The sequence below is a fragment of the Mixophyes fleayi genome, chromosome 9, assembly GCF_038048845.1.
Source record: "Mixophyes fleayi isolate aMixFle1 chromosome 9, aMixFle1.hap1, whole genome shotgun sequence".
NCBI lineage: Eukaryota > Metazoa > Chordata > Amphibia > Anura > Limnodynastidae > Mixophyes > Mixophyes fleayi.
In genome coordinates this window covers 102,154,984-102,179,252 of record NC_134410.1, presented here as the reverse complement: position 1 = coordinate 102,179,252, position 24,269 = coordinate 102,154,984, and the positions used below count along the sequence as shown (strand labels likewise).

The 24,269-nt window shown below is 41.8% G+C and overlaps 1 protein-coding gene across 2 annotated transcripts in view; it reads left to right on the top strand.

Annotated features, from left to right (window-relative positions):
- The first annotated feature begins 1,050 nt into the window (after nt 1–1,050).
- CRB2 (crumbs cell polarity complex component 2) overlaps nt 1,051–24,269 on the top strand; it is a 109,101-nt gene continuing 85,882 nt past the window's right edge. For both annotated transcript variants that reach the window (XM_075184733.1, XM_075184732.1), the window contains exon 1: nt 1,051–1,294. In XM_075184733.1, coding sequence (XP_075040834.1) covers nt 1,222–1,294 — 73 coding nt within the window. In that variant the 5' untranslated portion in view covers nt 1,051–1,221. The remainder of the gene's footprint in view (nt 1,295–24,269) is intronic.

Below are 24,269 nucleotides of genomic sequence, written 5' to 3'. Positions count from 1 at the left end.
ATAACTGTCTGGAGAAATTCTTATGTACTTTACATTCTCTCCTTTGGAACAGGGCATTGTGGGCTGCCAGGTCTATAGTTACACCCAGAACCTGATATCACAAAAGAGGGAGACAAAAGATTTTTCACTCGGGTGCTCATCTGTAAATATTCCCCATCTCTGCCAACATAACATGACCAGTGAACAATGCATTATAATTCAATTTTATTGTATTTTTAATGTTACTTGTATTATAACTCCATTATTTGTAAATGACCTACCATGTTATTGCTCAAGCCCTAAGCCCACCAACCTCCTCTGCTTTTCAGCTATCTGCAAGATTTTGCTACACAATCAGCAACTCCCATATACCAATGAGGTACACAGTTGTCACCCCCAAATCCCTACTTCCTCAGCATACCCCATGTCAGGGATCTCATACTCATTTTAAATCTCTATTCAAACTCGATTTGCATTGGTAATTTGAATGTCCTTGCTTTGGTTATAATCTGGTAGGGGGAAATAGCTCTAATTCCTGCTAATAGTCCGCGACAACCAATACGAGCTTGAAGCTAATTTCAGCAGTTACATAGTGTTGCAGTGTAATATAGCATCTTACAAATAGTATAAATTGTGCAGTTGGGTTTTAAGAAGTAATATCAATAACTGCACCCAGTACTCTGAGCAATACATGTATTTGACCTGCATTAAAATTATTCCTTAACTTAGCGTCATTGGTGAGCAAATGCTTTATATTTCTCAAAATATTTTTTAAACCTTAAACTTTCCATTCACCTTATATTTGTGTATTAAATATAAGGTATCTATGCACCTTTCTTTAAGTGACAGATGTACAGAAAAGTGTAAGACAGTGTTAATCAGACATAGTTAGAACATTTTGGTGTTTGCTTATAAGACTTAAAAACAGAAAGTGATCTGTTACCAAAACTCTTCCTCTTGGACACAGATGAGCACAGAGTAATCGTCCTGTATTTTGTATCACTCCACTTAAGTCCCTTCCGTGTGATCCAGCCCACTATTTAGAAGCCTCCTGTCTGAGTGAGGAGGGCATCACAGAGGCCAGGCTCTGTCCACAACACTGGTGCTAGTCCCAAACTTCAGTGCAAACTCTTCCAGACACCGCAACACAGATCCCTGGTCCTAGCTGAAACGGCTACTTCACCATCACACTTCTATGTTTAAGGATATTTCTTCTTCCAGCCTGCACATCTGCTACTTAGCATGGCGCTTAGGAGAGCTAATCCCAGTTTACAGAGGACTGTTACGCTGCTGGTCCTCTGCCTGTGTGCACACGGTAAGTCTGCATCCTGCAGCTCTAGAAAAACTTTACTGCATCATCTCCATACTAAAATAGTTCTGATTATATGTGAAGTGGATCAGATGATACTGACTGTGTTACATTGTTTCAGCACGACACAATTAGCAACTGTTGCAAACGACCTTTAAAGAAACAGAACTTCCATCTTTTATCTAATTGTTACTAGGATTCTCAGGCAAAAAAAAAGTTTCTTCCAGCTCTTACGCTCCTACCCTGCCACCTCTGTCAGCATATGAACATGTGTCTGGTACTTTCCGAGAAATAACTATATTCCTAGTTTAAGTTGCCTGGAAACTTTTACAAATCCATTTTAGGTGGAATTACTTAAAATATGTGCGTTAAAATGAATTTGGGGGCTTGTCTGCATCAATGTAAAATGTATTTGCATATTGTCATTGTGATTAAGTGCTGGTATTTGGGTAAACCAGGCAAGAGTAAAGGATATATTACACTTTTATTTACATGTATATGTCTGTTGGAAAACGTTTTGATCTTACTTAACCATTTTGAAAAAAATATTTAGCAAGTGCACTTCGTACAAAAGTGTGGAAATAGGAACAGTACTTTACCTGCTGCATACTTTCTTATGTTAGAAATCAAAAACTGGGTAATAATGGAGTTGTAAATATATATTTGCTTTTATAGCTGTAAGTTTGAGATATATATATATATATATATATATATATATATATATATATATATATACACACATATAAACATATATATATATATGTATATATATATATATATATATATATATACATATAAATATATATATATATATATATATATATATATATATATATATATATATAAATCAGAGCACTCTATACAAACAACAGTCCTAAAAATAGCTGTGCATGGTCCATACAAGATAAGGAATATAAAGATAAGATTGGATCATCAGTGTTCAAAAGAACAGACCAGCACTTGTAGCAAAAGAAAACATTTAGTTCAGAAATAAGTTTTCTTTAGCCCCTGAAGAAAGTTATGTAGTATTGAAATGATTGTTGGGTATTAATTTGTAATGATATTTTTTCACTTATTTCTGAATTAAATGTTTTTTATGTTACTAGTGCTGGTCTGTTGTTTTGAACACTGATGATAGATAGATAGATAGATAGATAGATAGATAGATAGATAGATAGATAGATATTGAAAAGACCTATCATAAATTTTCATTGTCTAGTCTTCTTTTGTACCACTTGGGCTGGAGGCATGGAGGCGGCAAGCATTCCTTTGTTACCAGTAACCTTGGTAACATCCAGAGCATGTGAAGTATCTGTTATTCAGCCAGAACTCCTTAGTCTTTACGTACAAAAGGAAAGTTCTCACTTAGTCACTGTGCCCTAACACCGCCCACCTCCCCAAACTAATGTGTGAATGTTGGATTATTTCCTACTACATATAATAACTTGAATAATTATTTTTTTCTTTTTATGTTTATGTTTTTATTTATAACTATATGCACGTGACTTTCTTCAGTCGGGGTGCATGATGATTTGCTATGATGCTTATGCTTTGAATACAATATTTAATGGCAGACAGGCTATGTACTCTTCTCGCTCTGCTTATGTTCTAGTAAACAGAGTACATGTCTTATAGATTCAGTCCATTTCTACTTTTGCCCCACAATGAAGTGACATGACTTGCAGGGCCCCAGTACATCATTTGTTTTTGGCTCCCTCATGTATGTTTGTTGAAAACTTTGTGAAAAAGGAGTGTTATGATCATATGGCCTTTCACCGTTGCTCGGTAGTCCATTGCCTGTGCTCTTTGCATCACTGAGCTTGCAAAAATGCTTTTGCAAGTTTTTAGGCCTTTTTGATCTGCAGTTGATTGCCTGTTTTGCCTTGCACTTCAATTAATGCACAAAGATCACAATTGTGGAGCATGCAATTCAGCCCATGTTTTCTCTTTGATGATAATCTTTTTCAATCAGAGTTTCACATTGACATCACCTTAGCACTGCTGCTCATGAAACATTAGTAAATTAGCAAATTGAGCTGTCACTGAAGCTCCTGCCAAACCTGCCCCAATGATGACCCCTCTTTCAAAGTCACTGAAGTTTCTTCTTGTATCCATGCTAATCACAGTTATAGGCAACCAAGGCAGTTCAGCATTTTTATGCATGACCAAAGCAATATAGGGATGTTTTTGCTAAGATAAACCATGAGCCACGCTTATGTCGAAGCCCTGGTTTATTTAATTGTAGAAGTAAGAAGTGTATTTACAGGCATTGAGAGACTTACCAAATCAGAGAGAACTCAGGACCACAGGAATGCAGGTAAGTAGAATTTAGTATTAAAGTGTATTCATACCTGCTGACTTTGGGCAAATATGATATAATTTATAAAATATGAACATTTAGTTTTGTGCAGAATCAGTAAATTCAATGATAGGTGCAGTAAGAAAATCACTAGATTATTAAAGGCATCCAGGTATCTGCCAAATCAGGGAGGAGGGGTGTGGATTGATCCATTAGGCTGCTTATATATTGAGTGATTTGTATGGCCAAATTGCTAATTTTAGGCCAAACTGGACTTCATGTAGGATGCCAAAACTGAGGATTGGACTGGGGTAACATCTGGTTGACCCCACTAAATACAGTGAATGAGAGACTGGATCCATCCAATAAAGGTTTGCCAAGTTGGTGGTGAATTTGCATAGAAATGTAATGCTCAGAATAGTTTTGGACTTAAGCAGCAGGTTTTGGGGGGTGGCTTTACAAGCTTTTTATTGGGCAGCACAGTGGCCTAGTGATTAGCACTTCTGCCTCACAGCACATGCCTTATAATTGTCTGTCACGAACACCTAGCCTGTCCCAGATACAGCAATTTGAACAGCTGGCCATGACTGGTGTCACCTTAGTCACTTAGCAATGAATGCACCTTTTCTGCCACCACAAAGGATTTATTATGGTGTCCTTACGTTCACCAGAACCACTTATTAATGTTTTACATGCCTCCCTAGGCACGGTGGCTTAGTGGTTAGCACTTCTGCCTTAGAGCACTGTGGTCATGAGCTGTGGTCATTGGCTGCTATCAAAACTGACCCTAGTCTCTCCCTCTCTGTCTGTCTGTGTCTGTGTGTGAGTGTGTGTCTATATTAGGGAATTTAGACTGTAAGCTCCAATGTGGGCAGGGACTGATGTGAATGAGTTCTATGTACAGCACAGCGGAATTAGTGGCGCTAAATAAATAAATGATGATGATGATGTTTATGAACATAGAATACAACAAACAGAGAATAAATACAGATCTGGTAATCAAACAAATAAAAAGCGTAAATAATTAAATGCATCCAAATGTTTAACAGGGAGGATGTTTTTAAAACATTGTAAAGCTATTGATATAAGAGACATCTTCATTAGTCAACCGCATTGTAGGCACATCCATGATGGTATCATAAAAAGCTGTATACAATTGTATAGGTTGTTAGGGGGATGCATGTTTTTTATGTCCTTAAGGCCTTCAGTAGTGGCTGCATCGCTTCACATCTACTAGCTGGCACTGTGCTTGTACGTGCTCATGACTATGACAGTATTGCACATCTGATGTCACTAGCCAGAAGGGCATATCTCCCAACATTGTCACTGTGCAAATTAGAACATGGTGTGTGGCCACGCCATGCTGGGGGCCCCACTCCTTCTCCCCTCTCCTAAAAACACCATGGAATTATCTTGCACACCAGTAGTGGGTATGTATCCCAGTGGTTGGGACAAATGTCCTGACTGCCATGATGGCAGGACTGTCTGTTAATATTGTGACTGTCTCACCTTACTCAGGTCAGCTGAGAGCATTGGGTCAGAGGTCAGGTATTGCTCACAACCCCCCTTCACTTTCTCCACTCCCCAACTCCCCCTGCCCAGAGCAGCCTATTTTAATGGGAAAAAATGCAGGTGGCCCATTGACCAAGCCCAAGGTAGCCCATTATGGGACCGGCCCGGGGGGAAGATGCCCCCCAGCCCAGCCTCCCCTGCCCCCATCCAAGACCCCTTTTCTGCTCTCTAAAGAGGAGAGAGGTGGCCACTTCTGAGTATGGCCGGCCAGGCACATGCTCAGAAAATTCCACTTATCTGCTTTTTAGACAGAGTGGTGGCTCTGGGGTATAGAGCAATATTGCTGGACCCTTGAGCAAATTTTGCTATGGGGCACTGAGGTTTGGGAGATATGAAAAGGTGATCAGAAATTAATCAAATAGCTGCAATAGCTCCAGCAGAACTCTTGCTCTGGTACAATTATTTACATTGTTCTGAACATTCTGCCCTATTTCCCTTATTTGTAACAAGTCTGTAGTCTGCTGTGTGGATAGAGTTAAGAGTCATGCACAGAGCATTCTGCCTGCTTGACACCCTCTGACATCAAACTCTTTCATGCCATTACTCCAGCTTTTAAAGATAAGGAATTAGATATGCTGAACTGGTCATGCTTTTCCATTTAGAGTCTGCAAGAACACGTTAAAGCATAAGAATTGTAGCAATACATGCACGAATCATAGATGAAATCATTCTAAAAAGCAAATATTTATTTATTTATTTTTTACAATTTACTTTGTAATATTGTCTTTATATATTTTGAACAAAAGAATATTTTTTATTAGTTTTTTTAATACTTAAAATACTAAAGTAAATAAAGGCTTTTTTAAACAGCATTCTAATTAAATATTGTAGCCCAATATTAATAAAGCAAACATTAGCTCAATTTCTTTTATATCATGGTGGGCACTATTTCAATACTTGATTGTTTAAATCAAAACTTCCAGGAGGTTATTTATGCAGTGTACTCGATGCACACCACAACATGTCTTGGTTTTGCAGTAATAAGTCTAGAAGGTCCACAGAGCTCTTGGAGGAATGGCTCCACAAATTAAAAGTACATAGGAGTAACTAGAGGAGTAAACATTTCCGGAGATGCACTGTGGGAAGGGGGGGGGGGTTTACAGTGCACAGAGCAGATTGAGCTCAGTGGACAGTTTCAAACATATATGACAACTTTTTCAACCTTCTCTCAGGGAGATTCCGCGGGAGAGGTAAAAAAAATGGGCATGTGTTGGGGTGTGATGACACGAATTTGCATTATCAGGCCCGTCCACAGCCGTGCATTGACGCAAATCACATCTCTGCGCAACGTTGGGAAGCCTGATGAGGCAAATCGAATCACCAAGGCCCTGATCACTTCACATGGAAGTGAAGTGGGATGGGGGAAGGTGACCTATTTTCCCGGGAGTCTGGAAGGAGTCCACAAAATTCAGGAGTCTCGCGGACGTTCCAGGAGTGGAGGCAAGTATGGTGACAAAACTTCTCTACTTCACTCCTTCATGTGCCATGTGACTGTGGTTGCCATGGTAGTCACATATGCATGTGCAGATTTTATATTTAATTAATAGCAGTCTGAAGAAGCAAACCAAGGAAAATGATAATTGCTCAATTTCTTTTTATAACCTGCCACAGTGATTTATGTTAAAAAAAAAAATTGTCATGGGATTGCTGCTTTAATCATGAGAGTGAGGCAATATGTCTATATCACATGTGACAATTTTGTGTACATGAAGCTGTTTATTGCATTGCTCAAAATGAGCTGAATACGCGGTTGCCATATTGCAATATTCAGGCAGAAAACAGGTTTCATTACAAGTATAAGACAAGACCTAAAGACCACCAGCAAAGATCTGGTATAAAATCCAAATACTTTTGCATTGTATCATCTTAATAGTCTCGCTCCACAAAAGGATATCTGGTGTCTGTACTGCTCTCTAAAACTAGACTCACTGGTCCGCCAACGCTGTATTTTCAAGGAATGCACTTACTCTACCCAACTACTCACATTTGCCTGTGCAAACTTTGGGGTTTGAAAAACCAATCAGAATCTAGCTATCATTTACTTAGTGCATTTTGCAAAATGAAAGCTAGAATCTGATTGGTTGCTATAGGCAACATCTCTACTTTTTAAACCCACTGGAAAACTCTCAAGTTGATATATTTACATTTGTCTCTTCCATCTGACCCCAAAAACCCATGCATCTTCATAGAAATCTAGACACACAGCATGTCCAAAGCTATTTTTGTGCTTTGCACTGGACGTTTTGACCTTCGTAAATTACTACCCAAGTTGTTGAATGTTTCTTTGGCAGTCATGGAGTTAAGTAACTGTTGTGTAGACTTGCTAACAAGATTACAGGGAAGCCAAGAGGAAAATAATCTGTCTAAAGCTGAACGCACAAAGTAACATATTTCATCCTTGCACAGTTCTTCAGGTGTGCTATTGAGACAGCTTTCCTACATTGAAAGCAAAGGTTATATCTACTTAATAAACTGCTGTCACAAAGGTTTGCATTTGCAATATTATAGAAGTGAAGATGGTAAAGAGCCTGTGGGACAACATATTGCATAGACAACTGCTTTGTATCTGCTAGAAATGTACATTGTGCTCAGCAACAGGTGTGGGTGTCATTTTCAGACAGTTCTGTATGTATACAGATGACATATCTGTATGAGTACAGATGGGACAGCCTTTGTATACAATGCACATCGTCTTTGTTCATTTGCTAAGAATTAACAATTGATACCAATGGGCAATTGATGCACTTAGGGCCTGATGCTGAGTTAGGAGCAAAGCAAAGAAAAGGAGCAAATTTGCACCTTGGCAAAACCATGTTGCATTGGAGAGGGATGTAAATTTAAAATGTAGGGACATCATTTGTCCAGGTGCAAATTTGCTCCTTGTTTTTGCTTTGCTCCCAATTCGGCATCAGGCCATATAAATTGTGATTTATGATCACTGCTTTGCAGCAGATATCATATATATGTGCTGCTTTGCATCTGGCTTCGTTTTACTGAGCAGTCCCCATAAACGTGTATGGGGACCGATCAGTATCGCTATTTAACAATAGCTGAATTTTTTTTTTTAAATGTTAATGTACGCCAGCTGAAGCTGGCATACATTAACATAATTGAAAACTTTACCTGTGGTCAGCTCTGCTCCGAAGAGCAGAGCTGGGCAACGCATGCGTGGAGATGTCATGTGATTCCTCCCTTCCACATGACTCACGTTCATGCAGTCAGGGATCTCTGTGCGCATGCCCGAGGTATTACGGTCGGCGCATGCGCACAGGGATTGAAAGGAGGATACATCATCGCAATCGGCATCGCATTGGAGTAGAAGACAAGAGGCAAGTGAAAGGTGAGTTTTGCATTTCATAGGAACAGCAGTTTTTCGGAACTGCTCTTCGTGTGAAGATTTTTAATAAATTTGTTTAATCCTTATCTATGTGATGAGGATTGAAATCTACCTTGCATATTATGCAGTGCATCTTAAATATGCCCCTTAGTGTACAAGGCTTGTGCATATACTCCATTTATTCCTGCAAAGAAAACTGTGTGTCATTCTCTGTAAGGTGGGAATAAAAAAGATTTGTGAAGGACTTAGGAGAAGGCATATCAGATCCAGACAAGACAATGCAAATATTTTACACCAAATTGTATGCAGACTGTGATGTTCATAACGTAGAGGGCAAAACAAGATTGTTACAAGACTTTATTGTAGTTTTCCTGGTGCATGAATTAATGCATTTTAGCACCATGAAATATCCCTGAACTTTGTAAAAACCATAGAAAACCAATATAAATATTAAAACCAAGGAGAAGGTAGATTACTATAGACAACGGCCGTTTACTCCACCATGTGCAGAACATTTACAAGTCGGTAACTTTGTTGCTGTGAAAATATGCCAAGGTCACTGACTGTTATACAACACAATTGTGATTTTCATTTCAACTGTATTATGTGATTATTGTAATTGATGAAATGTCACTTGTAGATGGCACTGCATGGGAAGTATATGGATACATAAAATGTGTCAGAATACCTTCTAATATTCTATAAGATATATAATAGGGTAAGGAAAAAAATTACTGTGTAATGTGTTGTCCAAGGACAATCACAACTTTTGGGATCGGCTGCATGATTGCCCCCCTTAGTATTATTCCCGGAGCATTCAGGTGTACGTGTATAGCAATTGACTCTTTTTAAGCTGGCCCCATTTGTAGTGTTAGATACAAACATGTGTTAGGCATTCAGACTTACAATGTCACTGGCTTGCAGTGCAGTCAGTGGATAACTGCACACACAGGCCGCTATCTTCTCACCTGGGGCATCAAGAGGGAGAGGGAGCAGGTAGAAGTACTGCGGCCCGGACTGTCTATGTAGTGGTAGGAGCCATCAACCTGGCATGATCACACCCCTTTCTATGGCTATAGAAGTTGCTCTACCGGGCCCGAAATACCTCTTGGCAGGTCTGCTCCTCACCACATATAAAGATTTCTGGCATTTTTTCTTACTTTTTATACTACATGGGAAATAAATGTGACACATAGTTGGCAACATTTTAAAAGAATGTCTAAAATGCACAGATACATCAAAAGACAGAGCACACTGTACAGTCTCCTCAGACTGTCCACTTTGAACATTCTCTTGACTTGCGTCAGTCAGGGAAATAGCGCATCATCATTTTGTGACCATCTTTTTATAGCAGTCTCCTCCGAGCTGCATATATAGATCATTGCTGTTTGTGTAGAGGCCATATAGGTCAATTCATCTCTATACTGCCCTATTCTCTCAAGTTATGTTTCATTTTGAGCACAAAACCCCTTTATGAGAGGGAGCATTTTTCAGGGGAGTGGTTTTAAGTTAAGAATTGGAACACAGGTACATTGTCAGGCACAAAATGTTTCTAGGGGAACACCCGGGCGCATCTCTGGAAATCAGAAAGGGGGAAAAACAACCCTGCATATTTTGCAGCTAATTTTAGTGTATTATATGTATGTACCAGGTTCTGTTTGAACAGCATTTTTTATTTTTACAATTTTCAGCAATATATAGCTTGCATAACATAATTTTTTTAGCAATTAGTAAAAAAATTTTTTTTAAAAGAGTATAAGTTAAGAACCTCTCGGGTAGTGGAAGTCATGTGCAAAAAAACTGCCATATCTAAAATTTATATTAGTATTAAAAGTTTAGTTTTAGGCACCTCAGTCTCCTTTTGAATATCACTAATTTAAATTAAATTTGCAGTTCTGCATTTTATTTCTAAAAGTCCTGACGCTCACCACAACCTCCAGTCTTACACACGTTCTCAGACACCTGCATGAATTGTACAGTCAGCACTGGGATTGCAGAACTAGGTGATGTGCTGTCAATCTGTGGTGTTACAAAGCTGTGGGAGACTCAGATAAGGAACATGATGAGGTGTCAGAGACTGATTAACATTCCAGCAGGAGGGCAAGCAGTCTGTGACTCACACAGTGGTGACCAGGGCATCTGTGTAAACATTCAGAGATCCTCTATTCCTAGGGATAGACACACCATTGTCATCTCTATTGTTTTCTGCAGCTAGCAATAAAGTTTCATACTATCAAACTATCCAAAGCAGGTACTTGCAGAGATGACATTGGTCTGCATTTATAAGTAACCTGTTAAGCATCTCCCACTCCCCTTTTAGATCTGGTGTAATCATAATACTAAGCTGCATTACACAAATACAGAAATTGTGTAGATTATGTTTTTATTTTAATATTGTGGTGTGTAAAGTTAAATATAACTGTATTTACTTCCCTTGTCGGTACTATCACCTAGCATGAGATCACAAACTCTGTAATATACAATAGCATTGTGTCCTTGTATGTGGCATCTACAGTGCAGTGTATAATCACCAGGATGTAATAAAAACATTGTTTTGAATGCTGTGTTACATGCTCCATTGGCAGTGTATGGGTTAGACATACTTGTTGACCTAATGCTTCTGTGCTCAGTGGAGTGTAGTTCAATTTTGGAGAGTTCCCGAGGGATGAAATCACCATGTCCACTAATATAAGATTCCCTTACTCCTACTGTCCTTGGTGTGTATCTAGTATTACTGGCTAGTATTAAATAACAACTGTCTATTATATATTGTCAGCAGAGTGTTTTATGAACTCACTTGTTTACATGACAATTGTACCCTAAAACCTCTCTTCCTTTTCAGCTCACTGCTTTATTCAGCAGTCGGTCATATGCAGGCACAGGATGACTGTTATATATAACACAATGTGAACAGCGGTGTGTGTGTGTGTGACTGACCAATAGTTTATTGTATTGTCAATGCATAGTGTGTGAGGAGATACAGACAACGTCTCTCCCATGCTTCCAGAAGGTATTTTTTTTTCATCTTAAGTAAGCTGATAACCTCAGCCCTATATCACTGGCATGGAATGTTAAGTGAAGCTGTAGGTTCTGTTATCAGTAGAATTGTCTGAGAAAGTTATACTGCAGGTACATCATACACATGGCATTTGTAATAGGATAACTTGCAGATGCTTGAGCACACATCACAAGTCATTCAGGAATTTTCTATGGTTAAATTTACATTTTTGGCCACCTTGCCCAATATTCTCTGAAATAATTTTTCCATCCATCTCAAACTGTTCAACTGATTTCTTGTATCTTGTTTTTATAGCAGAATTGTTTGTCTTCAAAGTTAGTGCACATCTGCACATTACACTTAAAGGGGCCATCATACAGCCTATTTTGAGAACAAACGCAAATGCATTTACTGTATATAGCAAATTTTCCTGCCACTTTGTATGAATGCCTGTAAAATTAGGTCCCTACTCATACAAACTCTTAGCTCTTTTGAAAAGCATGCTGTCTTATTATTGGTCTGACTGTCCTCCCTGAATCTCTTTTACAGGTTCTACCTCTAATCTACTTTTTCTGTCAGTTGAAGTAACTCAAGGTTCAATATTTGAACCTATGCTGTTCTCTCTTTACGCTTCTCCCCTAGGAAGCATTATTAGCAGATTTGGTTATCAGTGCCATCTCTATGTTGATGACACACAACACTACGCCTTCTCCAATTATCTGTCTCATACTCTTTTGACTAACACCAACGTGATATCATCAGTCAGAAATAAAATAAATAAATATAAATATATACATACACATACATACATACATATCATCACCATCACCATTTTTATATATAGCGCCACTGATTCTGTACAGAGAACTCATACACATCAGTGCCTGTGTAACGCGCCTGCGGGGAACAGGACAGACGCAAACAGAAGAACTTACTTTATAAACGATGGTCACCCCCTGTCCGCTTCCGATGTCCCAGCCGTCGTCCTATCCCAGCAGATCAGCACCCACAACCCTTGTCACCTCCAACCACGTCCCTCTAAGAAAGAGACAGAGTTACGGCCATGACTACCAGGAATGGGCTGTCCGAGACCACGGCAATGAGCAAAGACACTCTTAGTCAAAGCTCACTTGCCGCCTCCTCGCTTTGCTCTTGCCAAGGTGCGGGGGACCACATGCACTTGAGACCAGGAACAGTCCCGCCTCAAGTACCTCTCACACCTCTCGGTGAGGGCCTAACCGAAATAGGGAATTGAGCGTTATACTCACCGCTGGATCGGTGAGTAGAATTTCTTCCTTTCTTTCTTCGCCCTCTTTATGGGCGCAGGAACCAGGGAAATCTTCAGCCCCTCCAGGGGCTCAGCGGCAGCCTCCGGATCCGTCTTCGCCCTCTTCACGGGCACCGGATCCGGAGACAGGGGGGGGGCACATCTCCACATCTGCCCCATTGGAGCTTACAGTCTAAATTCCCTAACATACACACAGACAGACAGACAGAGAGCGACTATGGGTCAATTTTGATAGCAGCCAATTAACCTACTAGTATGTTTTTGGAGTGTGGGAGGAAACCCACGCAAACACGAGAAGAGCATACAAACTCAGCACAGATAAGGCCATGATCTGGAATTAAACTCATGACCCCAGTTTTGAGAGGCAGAAGTGGTGTCATTGTGGGATGTGCTAGATTATTGCTGTCCCCCAAGCCAACAAATCCAGGGTGGTAAGTTATGCAAAACTTCCTGACTACATTGATTGTTTGCTGCATGCAAAAGATGTTGCAATCTCTGAACACAAAAGCAAATGCATAAAGTTTTTTTTATCTCCTTGTTGCTTGCAAGTACTGCAAAAACCTGCTTATTTCAAATGTTTGTTTGCAAATGTGTAAAACTGGTGACTACAAAATCTTTGCTGCTAATGTGAGGAATTTATAGGTGACATAAACCTTAATCATAAAGCAAATGTGCAAAACTGTTTATTACAAAATGTTTGCTGCAAATGTGTGGAGTTTATAGGTGATTCAAACCCTTACTACAAGGCAGGTGTATGAAATTGATTGATGGTTGTTTGTTGTGAACTACAAGTGACATACAGCCTTTCCCACAAACAAGACTGTTTAATTTATGCTTAGGGAGGCAAAGTTTAATTTTCCTTCACATCAAAATAGCAATATGGAGCTATTGAGGGCTCTGGTGAATGTGACCACTGGGCAGCAGGAACAACAGTGGGCATTACTAGCTGTAGCTGCTACACAACAAGCACAGCAGGGATAGAGATAGAGAATACCACGCTCTTGCGCAAAGAGCTAGCACAAGTGAGACAGGTGCATGACGTGCCTGAGGTACCTGTCTTGCAGAAAATTACCGCCTCTGATTATGTGGAGGCATATCTCTCAGCCTTTGAGAAAGTCACTACGAGACTAAAATGGCCACCAGGACCCTGGGCGGAGAAGCTGGCGCCATCTTTGAGCGGTGAAGCTCAGTCTGCTTATGTTGATTTATCTGATGAGCAGGCTGCTGTTTATCAGGAAGTAAAAGCTGAAATCTTGTCTCAAATAGGTGTGACTGGAGAAGGGAGAGCTCAGCGCTACCAAGACTGGCGTTATTTCCAAGAAAAAAAAAGTTCGCTCAAAGATGGCTGATCTCTCTAAAGTGATAAAGAGTTGGTTGCAGCCAAATACCAATACACCTGGTTGCATGGTGGTGATACTAGCAATTGACCATTGTGTCCGTAGGCTGGAGTGGAGCTTACAGAGATGGATGCTACAAGCGGATCCACAGTCTTATGAGGAACTTGCTATGGTGATAGACAGTTATTCGGCCCTGCAGCACATGTCTAAGGCTCCAGAGGGGAATCCAAAACTGTTGTCCAAGACAAAGTTGTCGCCTCGGCGCTTTGAATATGGCAGACCTGGGCATTTCCGTGCTGAATGTCCAAAGCAACCAGAACCTGTGAATTGTTCATTTACTCAGCTAGGACCAGGCTTTCCTACCTGTTGCACCATGTCCCCATCCACAGGGAAACCGGTACTGTTTCGGGTGACTGTCTTAATAAATCAACATCCTGTTTTGGCCCTGGTAGACTGAGGGAGTTGACATTGGTCTCCAGTTCTTTGGTTCCAAAAGAGGTGTCTGGAAGGTTACCTAAAGTGAAGGTGATGTGCATGCATGGAGCTACTGCGGAGTACAAGAAGACTCTACTACCAATTACCCTAGAAGACCAAACATTTGAGGTAGTTGCTATAATAGCCCAAAACTACCTTACCCCCTTATCCTAGGGCGAGACTTTGCCATGTACCAGAAGGTTCTTAGTGATTGGATCCGGCTGGACATATCGGCAACGGACACACCGGCTGAAAGTCCAATCATAAAGGAACCTGTCCAACTCTCACTGGGCCCGGGAAAAGAGACAACAGAACTGTCGCCTATGGATGCTGAATACAGGTCCACGACCGCTACTCGTCCCATGTCTCACCCAAGGGAAACAAAAAGGGAACTTGAGCCAATCATTTACCAGTGACACTGTCATGGAGACTTTGGGGTCAGCAGAGGAAGCTGAGAACTGGTTCCCAGTTCCAAGACTCATTTCATTGCAGGACTTTGCTAGGGATCAACATATTGATGCTAACCTAGAAACTGCATTTAGATCTGTGGTAAAAATTAATGATGTGGTGAAAGCTGCCAGGCCGGCAGAATGTGTACCGTATTTCTTTATTAAAGGGGATTTGTTGTATAGGGTCGGGGGTTGTTCAGGATAAGGAAAATTGAACAGCTGGTAATACCGCAGGTACACGTGCCTTTAATATTATAAACCGCACAAACACATCTTTGTGGGGGTCATTTAAGAGAGGATAAGACTTGGGAAAAAGTTTTACTACGCAGTTACTGGCCAGGAATACAAAGGGCTGTAAAAAGCTATTGCTTATCGTGCCCAAACTGTAAAAATACCTCTCCAAAACCTGACTACAGGGCCCCATTCTTGTATAAGAAGAAGAAAGATAGAGTCCGCCAGTTGAATAAAAGTCAAGAACGACAAGTTAAACATGTCGCTGTTCTTAAAACCTGGCATGAGGAGACCCCACTGAAAAGGCATAGACTAGGACGGCGGTTCCCAAACTGTGCGCCGCGGCTCCCATGGGTGCAGCGGCGCTGTCACTGGGGTGCCGCGGGCCAGACATAGAAAAAAGAAAGAAAACAGGAAATTACCAATCAGCCGGGCACCGGGACCCAGCAGACTCCTCTCTCCTGCAGCTGTCACTGAATATCAACGTCAGTGACAAGCTGCTGCGGGAGAGAGGAGGCTGCTGGGTCCCGGCGCCCGGCGGATTGGTAAGTTCCTGTTTTCTTTCTTTTTTCTACGGCTGGCGCGGGGCAGTGTGAGAGGGATCGTAGCAGAGGAGTGGGACAGATGGCAGAGGAGGGGGACAGATGGCAGAGGAGGGGGACAGAGAGCAGAGGAGGGGGACAGATGGCAGAGCAGGGGGACAGATGGCAGAGGAGGAGGTCAGAGAGCAGAAGAGGAGGGCAGATGGCAGAGGAGGGGGACAGAGGGCAGAGGAGGGGGACAGAGGGCAGAGGAGGGGGACATGTTGGCAGAGGAGGGGGACATGTTGGCAGAGGAGGGGGACAGAGAGCAGAGGAGGGGGGCAGAGGAGGGGGACAGAGGGCAGAGGAGGGGGACAGAGAGCAGAGGAGGGGGACAGATGGCAGAGGAGGGGGACAGAGAGCAGAGGAGGGGGGCAGAGGAGGGGGACAGAGGGCAGAGGAGGGGGACAGCATGACAGAGGGTAGAGGAGGGGGACAGAGTGCAGAGGAGGGGGACAGAGGGCAGAGGAGGGGGACAGCGTGAGAGAGGGCAGAGGAGGGGGCAGCGTGAGAGAGGGCAGAGGAGGTGGGCAGCATGAGAGAGGGCAGAGGAGGGGGACAGCGTGAGAGAGGGCAGAGGAGGGGGACAGCGTAACAGAGGGCAGTGGAGGGGTCCATCGTGACAGAGGGCAGAGGAGGGGACAGCATGGCAGAGGGGGCAATGTGAGAGAGGGCAGTGTGTCTGGATGCAGAGGGGGCAGTGTGCCTGGATGCAGAGGGGGCAGAGTGTCTGGATGCAGAGGGGCATTTTTGCTTACAACTAAATAAGTATTTCTTTCGTGACCTAAATACTAATTAATTTTTTGACCCAACTACTTCTAAAACAGGACTGCTCAGTAATTATTTTGGAGGGGTGTCTTGAAAAAATTTGGAGACTCTAAGGGTGCCACGAACTGAAAAAGTTTAGGAACCACTGGACTAGGACCTAAAATTAAAACTGCAGATGCCCACTTCCGTAAAAATGCACCTCCCGCAGTATCTAATTCGGGTTGATGAAGCCAAGGGGACGGGTGTATGACAAAGAGGGCAGTTTTGCTCTCCCCGCGGAGTCCATTTTGTGTAGCTGGGCGAAGCTAAGGGGAGGGGTATGTTGCAATTGGGACACCTTGCCACCGTCTAATAGAGGAAAGAGTGGTGGTTTCCCTGTGAAACCACAGCCTAAAGGTGCAGAGAGGGTTAAATCTACACACACACACACACACACACACACACACACACACACCAGGAGACCAGGTGGAGCACCTGGTTTAATCAGTTAAGGAGTCAGCCAGAGCAATGCCTGACAGGAAGCCTAAGCTGGGTTTGATCTGTGTGTGGGAGACTGGTGCCAAAAAGTGTTGGTGGGCCAGTGATAGCATGGTACGACTGGTAACAGTGACCAGTATGGCTGTAGGAATGTGGAGTGTGGCAAAAGGGAGGGTCTGGAAACAGGGAAGTGGGGTGTGTAGCAGATAGGGTGTCTGAATGCAAGGAAGCGGGTGTGTGGCAGAAGGGGTATCTTGAAGCCGGGAAAGGGAGTGTGGCAGACGGGATGTCTGGAAGCAGGCAAGGGAGATTGAGCATATGGGGTGCATCGATGCAGGGAAGGGGGACTGTGGCACATGGGGTGCGTGAACGAAGGGAATTGGGAAAGTGTTAAAAGGGGTCTGGATGCAGTGAACGGGGAGTGTAGCAGATGGGATGTCTGAATGCAGGGAAGGGGTAGTGTTGCACATGGAGTGCCTGAATGCAGGTAAAGGGTAGTGTGGCACACGGGCTGCCCGGATGCAGGGAAAGGGGAGTGTGGCACTAGGAGTTCCTGGATGAAGGGAAGAGTGAGTGTAGCACATGGGATACTTGGATGCAGGGAAGGGGACAGTAGCAGATGGGGTGTTTGAAACCAGAGAAGGGGATCTGTGGCCTGTCCACTTCCTAGTGAAGTGGGCAGGATGCGAGCTTCAATGATGCGATTAATGGGGAATCACGTCATTTTGGCCCTGCCCTCTGCAACAATTTTGTTATGGGGCGGGGCCAAATGACGCAAAAGACCCGCCCCATCCCCTTCTGCACTCCGGCCACGTCTCCTCCTCCAGGATCTCCCGGATGTAAAAATGTCATCAAGTATGAGTAATGGGGTTCCTAACCACTACTAGAAATTTGAAGGAGACACACTATCTGCTGAACAGTTAATGGTGCAGTGCATCACAGCTTGCTGTGTATAGGGCTGCATAGCCACAGACCAGTTAGAGTGCGCATGCAGACCCTTGTCCATCACTGAAAGTGCCTACAACTGGCATGTGAGCGCCAGAACTGGACCATAGAGCAATAGCAGAAGGTGTCCTAGTCTGATAAATCACATTTTCTTTTACATCATGTGGATGGCGGGGTGTATGTACGTCATTTACCTGGGGAAATGATGGCACCAGGATGCAATATGAGGAGAAGACAATCCGGCAGAGGCAGTGAGATGCTCTGGGAAATTTTCTGGTGGGAAACTTTGGGTCATGACATTCATGTGGTGTTACTTTGACACGTACCACCTACCTAAACATTGTTACAGACCAAGCACACCCCTTCATGGCAATGGCATGGCAATGGTATTCCCTGATGGCAGTGGTCTCTTTCAACAGGATAATGCGCTCTGCCACACTGCAAAAATTGTTCATTAATTGCTTAAGGAACATGACAAAGATGTCAAGGTGTTGAATATGTCTCTTGTTGTACCGGCTGGTCCCATATAACTGGGTCACCCTTGTTCTCCATATTCAGAGAACTGTGCCTGAGACAGTCATATCTCTGCGGGATTGGAGAGCTACTAGCTGAGTAGCAGAAAGGAGTAAGGTAACTCTGTCCAGATTTGAATAGGCAGTAGTAGAGGCTCAGATTTGATTTTGCAGGTAAACTTCCTTTTAGTATCTTGGATGTTGCACTAGTCTCTGATAACATTGAGACGCTAGGCACATTGCTGGCATTAAGAAAAGTCTTTGCACTAACATAACAAACAAGCAGGTTTGGTGCACTAGTAGCTTGGTGCTCTACTGACAGCAATGGAAGAGTTCTTGGTTTAAGTCCTAAGGCAGGTTTCTTTTTTAGGCATTTGAATATTGCATCAGGCTGGTTGATAACATTGTGAAAAATATCCAGAAAAACTCACTGCAAAAGCTAGAAAGCTAGTGTAGAAGCCCACTACTCAGCTGGCTATGATGGAGATGTCTAAAAGCCAGGTACTCATTTGGCTGTAATGGTGGAGCTTGTCACTTGAATCCCTAGGTGTATTCTCTCTTACTATCATGAATGTCGCACCAGGCTGGTTTGTGATATTAAGAAAAATACATGTGTTCGCTCAGCAAGGCACTGCCAGTAATAGTAGAGTCCCAAGTTTGAATCCGCAGACAGGTATCATTTTAGTACTTAGAATATTCCACATGCTTGGTGACATTTAGAAAAGTCTTACCTCTTCAAGATACTGTGCAGGGTCACTGGACTAGTACCCATATGCTCTACTAACAGAGATGTTGAAGTCCTGGTTTATGTTCCCCCAGACAGCATTCTGTTATTACCTTTGATGTTGCTCCAGGCTGGTTGATGACATTGAGCATAGTCTCCCCCCATTCTTAGCAAACAAGATGGCTCCATAATCTTATGTCCAGATTCTGTTCACAGCTAATGGTGGAAGCTCTGGTTTGAACCTCAAAACAGTCTTCTTTTAACTACCTTGCCTGATACACTAAGATGAATTATGACGCGGAGGAAAACCACCTACATAAGCTTATGCTGGCTCTGAGGACTAGTAGCCTGATTCTCTGCTTGTAGAGATTATTAAAGTCTTAGTTCAAATCCACAAACAGCTGTAGCTTTTGTATCTTGAATTTCACAAAAATGTATCACTTGCTTACACCATATGTTGGCTCAGATGACTAGTAGCCACGTGCTCTCCAGTCAATAGATGGCTGATGTCCTGGTACAGATCCCTCTTTGTACATTGGTTGGTGCACCAGGCTGGTTCATGACATTGAGAAGAGTCTTCCTACTTACCTGAAGGATGGTCTGCCTTTATTCACATTGAGGGCATAAGTTAGTTGGCAAGCAGTAAAGTGCTCAACTGACAGCAGAGTGCCTATCAATATTGAGAAAAGAGCACTCTAGTGCCAAGTTCATAATGAAAGAAAGAGTTGTGTTTTCATACATTGCCTGTTACACTTTTGGACACAGCAGCCAAGTTTATCAAATAATACTAGACAAACAAATTAACACTTCACCACTACAAGAAGAGAACCCAATAACCAGCCCACTGTGCAGGCTAATGACATAGGAAAGACCATCAATCCTATCTGGGGATTCAAACTGGGACCTCCATCATCAGAGTCAGCAATCTGGCCAGTGAGACTTTTATCAATGCCATCAAGCGGTCTGGAGCAAAAGCAAAGGAGCTAGAAAGGTTACCTGGTTGGGGATTCAAAGAAGGGCTCCATTTCAACTGTAAAGAGATCTCCAATCTACTAGGCCACCAAGCTAGAATATTTGCTGCAGATATGGAGAGACTTTTCACATGGACTTTATCAAGCCTGTTGCAAAATGAAATGTGCTAAAAAGGAAGCCACTTGGAATTCAAATCAGAGCCTCTACTCTGACTGTCCATGAGCACCTCACTACTAGTTAACTGAGTTAACTTGTAAATTTCTCTATATCTTCAGTCAGTCTGCTGCAACATTCAATTTACTAAAATGAAATGAGACAGGATTTAAACCAGAGTCTCCTCTATCACTGCAAGCAAAGAACCTGGTTACTAGTCTGAACCATTTCTTTCTGGAAATATGTCCCAACTGTCCCTCATGCCGAGACAAGGTATGTTATTTTATTGACCATTAAAGTGCATTAGCCGAAACATACATGAAAAATGTTAATCTTCAGGCTTTTTACATTGAACAGAGTACAGGGTGCTGAAAACTTAAAAATTAAATAAATAAATAAAACTTGAATCTACAGTCAAGTCCATAAATATTGGGACATCGACACAATTCTCGTATTTTGGGCTCTATACACCACCACAATGGATTTGAAATTAAACAAACAAGATGTGCTTCAACTGCAGACTTTCAGCTTTAATTTGAGGGAGTTTAAATCCAAATCAGGTGCACAGTGTAGGAATTACAACGGTTTCTATATGTGCCTCCCACTTTTTAAGGGACCAAAAGTAATGTGACAATCGACTCAAAAACTGGAAACAGGGAGTGGGGCCCTCACAACAACAAAAAATATTTTCCTCCTTGCTGGCCTAGGCCTATTTCTGTGGAGAGGCCTGGGGCTACAGCCCCATCTGGCCCATTGTTAATCCGGCCCTGGTTCCAAAGCACATGAAATCGGTGATCGAGATTTTCAAACTGACTTGAAAATCTAGTTCAGCTAAGGAACGATGCTGTTCCAATTCTGCAGTGTGTATGTACTCTCAATCTCCATAGAGTTTACAGAGTTATGATCTTTTCAGCCGATAGTTATGACAGATGAAGGGCACAGAACTAAAGCTAAACCTTGTAAAACCTCTATAGTGTGTGCACATGAAATAAAGATCCTCACTGACCCCCGTGTTTTGGTTGTGGTTTTGGTTTTGGATCTGGATTACCGTCATGTTTTGGTTTTGTTTGGTTTTATTTTGCAATTTTGTTTAAAAATCAATGTTTTTGGGCATAAAATAACCGAATTTTGTGCTCCACCTGTTTTTTGGATAAGTAATGTAATTGTAAAGCTAATAAATTATGAAAAAAAACAGTTTAATTCCTGGTAGGCCGTCATTAATTCTACACACAAAGCAGATTGTCTTCCTCTCCATCTATGCATATTGGCAAGGCAGCCATCGTCTTTGGGTGTATATTACACCCTACACTTATAGTTAAATATCTAAAGAAATAGACAAAGGCAGTTTGGTTTCAGTCTCTATAGCCCCCCCCATCCCCTCCACTTGTAGTTGAATAGAAAAAAAGCAGCCTGCATAGACTGAATAATATAAAAAATAAATGGACCAAGGTAGTTTGGTGGCTGTCTATGCCCCCTCCCCAGCCTCCACTTGTTGTTGAATAGAAAAAAAGCAGCCTGCATAGACTGTAGAATTAGAATATAAAAATAAATGGACCAAGGCAGTTTGGTATCTGTCTGCATCAGACCCCCTCTCCACTAGGAGTAAAATAGAAAACTATTCAGCCGTTATAGACTCTAGAATATAAATAGAAATTGAGAAAGGCAATTTGGTATCTGTCTGCATCATAATCATCAACATCATCATTATTGCCCTTGTCGCCTACACAAATCTCCCCCTCATCCTCTTCTAATTCCAAAGTGGCATCCTCAATTGGTGTATCACCGACTACACTCGGGCTGTTAAGGCACACATCAGCAGAACTGCTGAAAGGAACCTTCTTTATGGGTACACTGTCACTAACAGAATGCTCACGATTAGACATACCACTGGTGGATGGACTCTCCACAGGGATTGGTGTCATTTCTGATTCAGAGCATACATTATCCTATAATGCCTTACTGTTTTCTTGCAGCTCGGCTTTCACGCGTAACAGTACTTGTGCACCACTTTTAGACTCCAAATTACTTGGTCACGAGTGACCTTACAAGAAGAAGGCTCAGTAACATTTTTAGATCTGGCAGTAATAGAGAAAGGCGAAGGCCTCATTCTTTCTTTGCCATTGCTTGTGTAGAATGGCATGTTGGCAATTTTTTTTTTTTATCGGCAGTTAACTTTTCCTCAGTTACACTTCTTTTTTGCTTCAACACGGTAAATTTTTTTGGGGTGTGTGGTTTTTTTCCCTGATTTAAAAAGACTATGTACTTTTACATCGGTTTTACCAGATGACGTACTGGGAACACTACCATCAGGACTGGTGCCAGCACCTGGTTGCTGATTCTGCTCATATGTGGACTGCTTTGAATCCATTTTAATGAGCCCAAAGCACTTGTAGTGCAAAAAATTGTAGAAATACTGCTGACAAATATGACTTTTGACAGCCAGAAAAATTAGTGTTTCACACTGGGGAATATGGGACACCCCAAAGCACTTGTAGTGCAAAATATTGTATTAGATAGATACTGCTGCCAAATATGACTTTTTATGACAGCCAGAAACATTAGTGTAAAACACTGGGGAATATGGGACACCCTAAAGCACTTGTAGTGCAAAATATTGTATTAGATAGATACTGCTGACAAATGTGACTTTTTGTGACAGACAGAAAAATTAGTGTAAAACACTAGGGAATATGGGACACCCCAAAGCACTTGTAGTGCAAAATATTGTATTAGATAGATACTGCTGACAAATATGACTTTTTGTGACAGCCAGAAAAATTAGTGTAAAACACTGGGGAAAATGGGACACCCCAAAGCACTTGTAGTACAAAAAAATTGAAAAATAAGCCTCCTCTATCCTCCTCTCTTCCTGCTCTAACAAATGCTAATAGAATTTGTATTAATAATAGAATTGAGTAGATTAGAAATTAAAGAATAATACAAAGAATAAGGTGTATAATTATTACTCTCTCCCTGCATTAATACAGCCTGTGACCTAACTCTGCTCTCTCCCTCTGTCAAATGGCGATGGATTGCTGTGGAGGATGGTATTTATGCTTTCCAAATCTCGCGAGAACCGAGCTCAGAAATAGGAATACGTCACAATGACGTTTTGCCTCGATTTCGATACCGAACGGGCCGGAGAGGATAGGCGAAGTTCGGGTGGGTTCGGATCTTGGGGGAACCGAGCCCGCCCATCTCTAACATGAATCGGTATGCTGATCGGGCTTTCTGTAGTGTGTACTTAGCCTAACGGTGGTACTGCTATTGCTCTAGTTTACAAATACAGCAATTTGCAGTAAATTCAAATATTTGCAAGTGGAATATGATAACCTTTTTGTCCAAATACAAGATAAAAGCAGATGGATGCAGAAAGCTCCATGTAGGGTCAAAACCTCTACAAATCAAACGTGTTCTTTTGAAGCTAAGATCACACTGTTACTCTGAACTAGACATGCTTTTCTTTAGCAAATACAAGTTAAGTATCGGGTTACAGTGTAGAGTTTATGTCCAGAGATGCAGATTATCCAGAGAGCTTTCATTCTCATACCTTCTAAGATATCGGCTAGACCTAACGTTTCAGTCCCACAAGGGATATCCTTGTGGATATCCAAATGTAAATAAGTATATATAAATGTAAATATATATATAAATGTAAATAAATATCCAAATAGCACAAAATGTAAAATGTTGATCAATAGTTATAAGTCTTAGATTGGAGAAACTATAGGTGACGTTATTATAGAATATGATTTGTAAACCAGAAAGGTTTATGAAGCAATATTAAAAGTGTTATGAACATTTATTAATAGATAGAGAATGAATTCAGTAACATTGAGTAAAATAGTTTTAACAAACAAACAA